This window comes from Oryctolagus cuniculus, chromosome 12 (assembly GCF_964237555.1).
Source record: "Oryctolagus cuniculus chromosome 12, mOryCun1.1, whole genome shotgun sequence".
NCBI lineage: Eukaryota > Metazoa > Chordata > Mammalia > Lagomorpha > Leporidae > Oryctolagus > Oryctolagus cuniculus.
In genome coordinates, this window is record NC_091443.1 from 67414990 (window position 1) to 67422058 (window position 7069).

The following is a 7069-nucleotide window of genomic DNA, read 5'->3' on the forward strand; positions in this document are numbered from 1 at the left end:
TCGGGGTCAGCACTGTGGTGCAGTGAGTTAATCCTCCACCTGTGGCACTGGCATCCTTGTGGGCGCCGGTTCTAGTCCCTGCTGCTACTCTTCCCATCCAGCTCTCTGCTATGTCCTGGGAAAGCAGTGGAAGATGGCCCAAACACTTGGGCCTCTGCATCTGCTCGGGAACCCGAAGAAGCTCCTGGCTCCTGGCTTCGGATCAGCCCAGCTCCAGCCACTGTGGCCATCTGGGGAGTGAACCACCAGATGGAAGACTTTGTTTCTGCCTTTCCCTTTCCCTGTCTGTAACTCTTCCGCTCAAATAAATAAATAAAATCTTTAAGAAAAAAAATGGGGCCGGTCCTGTGGTGTAGCTGGTAAAGCCGTCAGCTGCAGTGCCTTCATCCCATATGGGTGCCGGTACGAGTCCCAGCTGCTCCACTACCAATCCAGTTCTCTGCTATGGCCTGGAGAAGCAGTAGATGATGGCCCAAGTCCTTGGTCCCCTGCACCTGTGTGGGAGACCTGGAGGAAGCTCCTGGCTCCTGGCTTCGGATCGGCGCAGCTCCAGCTGTTGTGGCCTTCTGGGGAGTGAAGCAGTGGATGGAAGACCTCTCTCTCTCTCTCTCTCTCTCTCTCTCTGCCTTTCTGCCTTTCAATTAAATAAATCTTAAAAAAAAAAAAAAGAAATGTAAGAAAAGCACTATAGGAAATGTAATCGACTACAGAAAATTTTTGCAAATGAGAATAGTGGATGTATAAATGGAGAAGAAAAAGGCAAATAAAATGCTTGGAAGTAAACTATTCTAGTCAATAATAATGGAAAAGTAGTATAACTCGTCATGTAGAGTTACTCCATATAAGATAGAAAATAGAGAGCTTTGCTAAAGGGTAGACTCTTTGGTGGTAATTTGGGTATTTAAATAATTGAGATGGGTGGTGTGGTGTGGCAGTGGCAGACTTTATTTCTTTGATAATATATAAGTACCAGCAAATTCAGTGTGACTGTACTACCCTGAGCACTCAAGGAAGTGATCTATGTTCTAAGTCAAGAGTTAACAGAGAGAGAGAGGAGAGATAGAGAAAGGTCTTTTTTCTGCTGGTTCACTCCCCAAATGGCCACAGCAGTCAGGACTGTGCCAGGCTGAAGCCAGGAGTCAGGAGCTTCCTCTGGGTCTCCCATGCAGGTGCAAGGGACCCAAGGACTTGGGCCATCTTCTGCTGCTTTCTCAGGTGCATTAGCAGAGAGCTGGGTCTGGAAATGAAGCAGCTCCCATAGGTGGCACCCATATGGAATGCTAATGCTGCAGGCTGTGGCTTAACCCATTACCCCACAACGCTACCCCCAAAACTGTTCTAAAATAAAGAAAAATTGCTGAAAATTTGGGGCATGTTGTACAATTCAATATTTTGATAACGTAGAAGACTTAATGTACCCTGGGGAAAGGATCTGAATTGTGGAGATGCTGTAATTGTATGTCTGTATTGCAGTTGCATTAAGACCCTTTTCCTGTTTTCTACCACTTTTTGATATTAATTGTATTTTGTTTCTCCTAAATATAAAAAATGGGAAAGTATGAAAGTACTTCCAAAAGTTTGTAGAAAATGGAATTAAATGCTGTTTTTTTTGGTGCAAAAATATTTGGAAGCCATGCATATCATATTTTGTCATTTTAAAAGTGTAACCTAAATGGCAGAATTACTGTGTTCAGTGCATTTTTTTTTATTCCTTAAGGAAGAGAGAGAAAATCCTTCGAAACGGAGTAGAATTGAGCGGGATGTAGATAATAATTTGATCACATCAACTCCAAGAACAGGAGAAAAGCCTAACAAACAGATATCTCGAGTAAGACGGAAAAGTCAAGTAAATGGAGGTTTGTTAATCTATAGATATTGTTTTATTTAGGTATAAGCAGAGCTCTGACCTGATATGAATTAAAATAAATAACTTTATACTATTTAGCTTGCAAATGTATATGAACCAGCCTTTATTAAAGCAGTAATAACTGTGGCAATTGAAATATGTACAAAAATTTGTTTCTCGATCATACTGTTTAAGAGCTTAGCAGATATTTGTATCACTTATGCCAGTAGGTTTTTTTTTTTTTTTTTTTTTTTTTTTTTTTTTTTTTGACAGGTAGAGTGGACAGTGAGAAAGAGAGACAGAGAGAAAGGTTTTCCTTTGCCGTTGGTTCACCCTCCAATGGCCGCCGTGGCCGGCGCACCGCATTGATCCGAAGGCAGGAGCCAGGTGTTTCTCCTGGTCTCCCGTGGGGTGCAGGGCCCAAGCACCTGGGCCATCCTCTACTGCACTCCCTGGCCACAGCAGAGAGCTGGCCTGGAAGAGGGGCAACCGGGACAGAATCCGGCGCCCCAACCAGGACTAGAACCTGGTGTGCCGGTGCTGCAAGGGGGAGGATTAGCCTATTGAGCTGCGGCGCCGGCGCCAGTAGTTCTTAACTGTGGATGGTTTTGTTTCCCACATGGTAGGCTGGTTATCAGCCTGTGGAGGAGTTGCTGCTGGTATCTAAAGGAGATAGCTGTCAGGGATACCACTAAGCTTCCTTCATTGTCCAGTACAGCTCAAAGCAAAGAATTAATCAGGCTCAAATGTCAGTACTACCGCTGTTTATAAACTCTGTCAACACCTACGTATAATGAGAAAGAATAGGAGAAAAGCACTAAAGACAGGCCCAGGAAACTATAAAGAATAGTACTTCAGAGCGGGATGTGCTCTTTTAACCAACTGTTACTTTAAACAAAGCAGCAATAACTGTTTATCTCTTCTCCAGTGGAGAGAAAAAGACACTGAGATAGAACAGGAGGGAGAAAAAGAGAGAAGCAAGTTAAAAGAGTTACAATAAAGATGGGAAAAGATGTGATACACAGCAAAGAAAAGTTGTGGAGGGTCAAAAGATGATTAAGCAAAACTTGTGTATTATTTTTATTTTTATTGCTTTTCAAAAATTATGAGAATTTTTTATGTAAAGTTACTTAAAAGCAACTAGTTATTTTACCTAACTACTCTGAAATGGTGATTCAATACTTGTAAATAATCTTTGATACTGTTCTATGTATCTTTTGCTAGAACCATGTTATTTCTAATAGTACCCCTGATGGTAAACAAAAATAGAATTGTGCATTTGATACTGGTAACTTGTTTGCATGTTTACAAAGAATTTTCCTTTGTTACATACTGTCTTGATTTGAAGCCTTCTGGTCTGTATATTTTTAGGTGTAAATCTACTTTGAAAAACTGTCAGTGTTAACATCTATAAAGCATTATGAATGCATTTATGTTTAAAGATGATTTGATTTACACTTGATTTGGTTTACAAGTGATTTGCCTCAGGATTTACTTGATAAGCTCTCTTGAACATTAATCAGTTTTCTAGAAGTATTTTGAGGAGAAAAATGGTTATTTGAAAAATGAATGATTTGCAGTATATTTCTGAAAGTGTTTTCTGGATGACAATTTTTTCCCTTTGTTTCTTTCTTAGAAGCTGGTAGTTACGAAATGACAAATCAACATGTAAAGCAAAATGGAAAATTAGAAGATACTCCTTCTTCTGGCAGTCCTCCAAGGACTACATTGTTGGGGACCATATTTTCTCCTGTCTTCAACTTTTTTTCACCAGCAAATAAAAATGGTAATTATAAACCATTAATCATAATCTGGCTTAAAAAAACTTTTCAGGGTTTTTTAAAAAGATTTTTTCATTTTACATGTGTATTTTATCAATGTCTTATGTTTGTTTTCAACCTCATTAAATACATACTGCTCCTTAAAAGCATTCTTTTAGTGACTGAAATAAAGATAGATTGTTGTAGTAAACAATTTTTTATCATCTGAAAGGGCAGATGATTAACTTTGGCCTGGAGGGAAAGATTTTACTTTCACTATGCTGATTGACTTCTGTAATGCTTATAATGTATAGGAGAGAATCCAGAAAAATTTTCAATATGCTCTTTAGATCATTGCAATGGAATGTCTTAACCATTTTTTTTTGTTTGTTTGTTTTGTTTTTGTTTTTTTAAAGATTTATTTATTTGAAAGGTAGAGTTACAGAGGGAGAGAGAGAGAGAGATCTTTCGTCTGCTGGGTCACTGGCCAGGTGGCTGCAGTGGATGGGACTGGGCTAGGCTAAAGTCGAAAGCTTCATTCTTGTCTCCCACATAGGTGGCAGGGGTCCCAAGCACTTGGGCCATCTCCTTCTGCTTTGCTGGATGCATTAGCAGAGAGTTGGTTTGGAAGTGGAATAGCTAGGATTTAAACTAGCACCCATATGGGATGCCAGCATTGCAGGCAACAGCTTAACTCACTACATCACAAAACTGACCTATTTTTCTTTTTTTTAAAGATTTATTTGAAAGGCGGAATTACAGAGAGGGAAGGAGGGAGAGCCAAGACAGACAGAGACACAGATAGGGTGAGAGAGAATGAACAGTGGTGCTGGGCCAGCCCAAAGCCAGGCGCTCCATCGGGGTCTCCTACGTGGATATCAGGGTCCCTCGTACTTGGGGCCATCCTCTGTTGCTTTCCCTGGCACATTAGCAGGGAGCTGAATCTGAAGTGGAACATTTGGGATTTGAATTGGTGCTCATGTGAGATGCCAGTTGCCAGTGCTGTGGTTAGCAGTTTAACCTAGTGTGCCATAACACCAACCCCTTATTGGCTTTTTTTTTTTTGGCTTTGCTTTTCAGTATATTTGTGTAATTTTTTTTAAAAAGGTTTATTTATTAACTTGAGAGGTAGAGTTACAGAGAGAGAGGTCTTCCGTCTGCTGGTTCACTCCCCAAATGGTTGCAACGGCAAGAGCTGGTTCCATCCAAAACCAGGAGCCAGGAGCTTCCTCTGCATCTCCCACATGGGTGCAGGGGCCCAAGCACCTGGGCCATCTTCCACTGCTTTCCTAGGTCGTAAGTAGAGAGCTGGATCAGAAGATGAGCAGCTTGGACTTGAACCAGCACCCACTTGGGATGCTGGTGTCGCAGGTAGAGGCTTAGCCTCCTACACCACAGCACTGACCCCTGACTTTTTTTTTTTTTTTTTTTTTTTTAAGATTTATGTATTGGCTGGCGCTGCGGCTCACTAGGCTAATCCTCTGCCTGCGGCGCTGGCATCCCGGGTTCTATTCCTGGTTGGGCGCCGGATTCTGTCCCAGTTGCTTCTCTTCTTATCCAACTCTCTGCTGTGGCCCGGGAAGGCAGTGGAGGATGGCCCAAGTGCTTGGACCCTGCACCTGCATGGCAGACCGGGAAGAAGCTCCTGGCTCCTGGCTTCGGATCAGCGCAGTGCGCCGGCCGTAGCAACCATTTGAGGGGTGAACCAATGGAAAAGGAAGACCTTTCTCTCTGTCTCTCTCTTACTATCCACTCTGCCTGTCAAAACAATTTTTTATTTATTTACTTGAAAGAGTTACACACAGAGGGAAGGAGATACAGAGAAAGAAAGGTCTTCTATCCACTGGTTCACTTCCCCAATTGACCGCAATGGCTGGAACTGTGTCGATCCGAAGCCAGGAGCTTTTGGGTCTCTCATGTGGGTGCAGGGGCCCAAAGACTTGGGCCATCTTGTACTGCTTTCCCAGGCCATGGCAGAGAGCTGGGTAGGAAGTGGAGCATCTGGGACTCGACTCGGTTCTCATATGGGATGCTGGCACTGCAGGTGGTGGCTTTTCTTGCTATGCCACAGCACCATCCCCAATCTCTGACTATTTTTTAAGTGAACTAAAACTAAATGATTTTTTGTAGTAATTTATTAATATTATTATTTGCTTGTTACCCTCACGCTCACCAGGGATTTTCAATCTATATAAACTAATTCAAGTGAATTTAAGGTTATGCTTTATACTGTCTTTGCCAAAAGAGTCAACACTGGGGAGCATTTGTTTGATGCAGCAATTAAGAGGCAACTTAGAAATACCACATCCATATCAGAATCCCTGGGTTTGAGACCTGGCTCTGCTTGCATTTTCAGGTTCCTGCTAGTGCACATGCAGGGAGGTACCAGATGGTGGCTTAGGGAGTTGGTTCCCTACTAGCCATGTGGGAGACCCATATTGGGAGACCCATATTGAGTTAAGCCCCTGGCTTTGGCTTGACCCAGCTTTGTCTGTTGTGGGCATTTGGGGGAAATAGCCAGTGGATCTAAGATTCTCTCTGTCTCTCTCTGTTTTTCTCTGCCTTTCAAATAAAATGAAAACAAAAAAAAATTTTTTTTAAAGATTTATTTATTTGCCCCGGTTGCTCCTCTTCCAGTCCAGCTCTCTTCTGTGGCCCGGGAGTGCAGTGGAGGATGGCCCAAGTGCTTGGGCCCTGCACCCACATGGGGAGACCAAGAGAAGCACCTGGCTCCTGGCTTCGGATCAGCGCGGTGCGCTGCCCGCAGTGGCCATTGCGGGATGAACCAACGGAAAAAAGGAAGACCTTTCTCTCTGTCTCTCTCTCTCTCTCACTATCCACTCTGCCTGTCAGAAAAAAAAAAAAAAAAAAAAAGATTTATTTTTTTGGAAGTAAAGTAGTTACAGAGAGAGGAGAGGCAGAGAGAGAGGGGGCTGGTGGTTTTCCATCCGATGGTTCACTCCCCAATTGGCCTCAGTGGCTGGAGCTGCGCCAATCCGAAGCCAGGAGTCAGGAGCTCCTGCTCCCAAACTGGTGCAGTTCCCAAGGACTTGGGCCATCTTCTACTGCTTTCCCAAGGTAAAGCAGAGAGCTGAATTGGAAATGGAGCAGCCGGGTCTTAAACCAGCACCCATATGGGATGCTGGCACTGCAGGCCAGGGCATTAACCCACTGCGCCACAGCGCCAGGTGCCCCCTCCCCCCGCCAATTTTTTTTTTTTTTAATTATTTAAAAAAAGAGTCTGGTGTTGTGGTGTAGCAGGTGAAGCTGCTGCCTGCAGTGCCAGCATCCCATATAGGTGCTGGTTTGAGTCCCAGCTGCTCCACTTCCAATCTAGTTTTCTGCTATGGCCTGGGAAGAAGATGGACCAAGTGTTTGGGCCCCTGAACTTGTGTGGCAGACCCGGAAGAAACTCCTGGCTTTAGATTGGCCCAGCTCTGGCTGTTGCAGCAATTTAGGGAGT

General features: G+C 43.5%; 1 protein-coding gene across 12 annotated transcripts in view; it reads left to right on the forward strand.

Annotated features, from left to right (window-relative positions):
* CTDSPL2 (CTD small phosphatase like 2) overlaps nt 1-7069 on the forward strand; it is a 103616-nt gene that overhangs the window by 56158 nt on the left and 40389 nt on the right. For 8 of the 12 annotated variants that reach the window (XM_070054117.1, XM_051822431.2, XM_051822433.2 and 5 more), the window contains 2 exons: nt 1718-1856; nt 3483-3632. In XM_070054117.1, the coding sequence (XP_069910218.1) occupies nt 1718-1856; nt 3483-3632 (289 nt within the window). The remainder of the gene's footprint in view (nt 1-1717; nt 1857-3482; nt 3633-7069) is intronic. The other 4 variants (XM_070054114.1, XM_070054115.1, XM_070054119.1 and 1 more) reach the window with 1 other exon arrangement.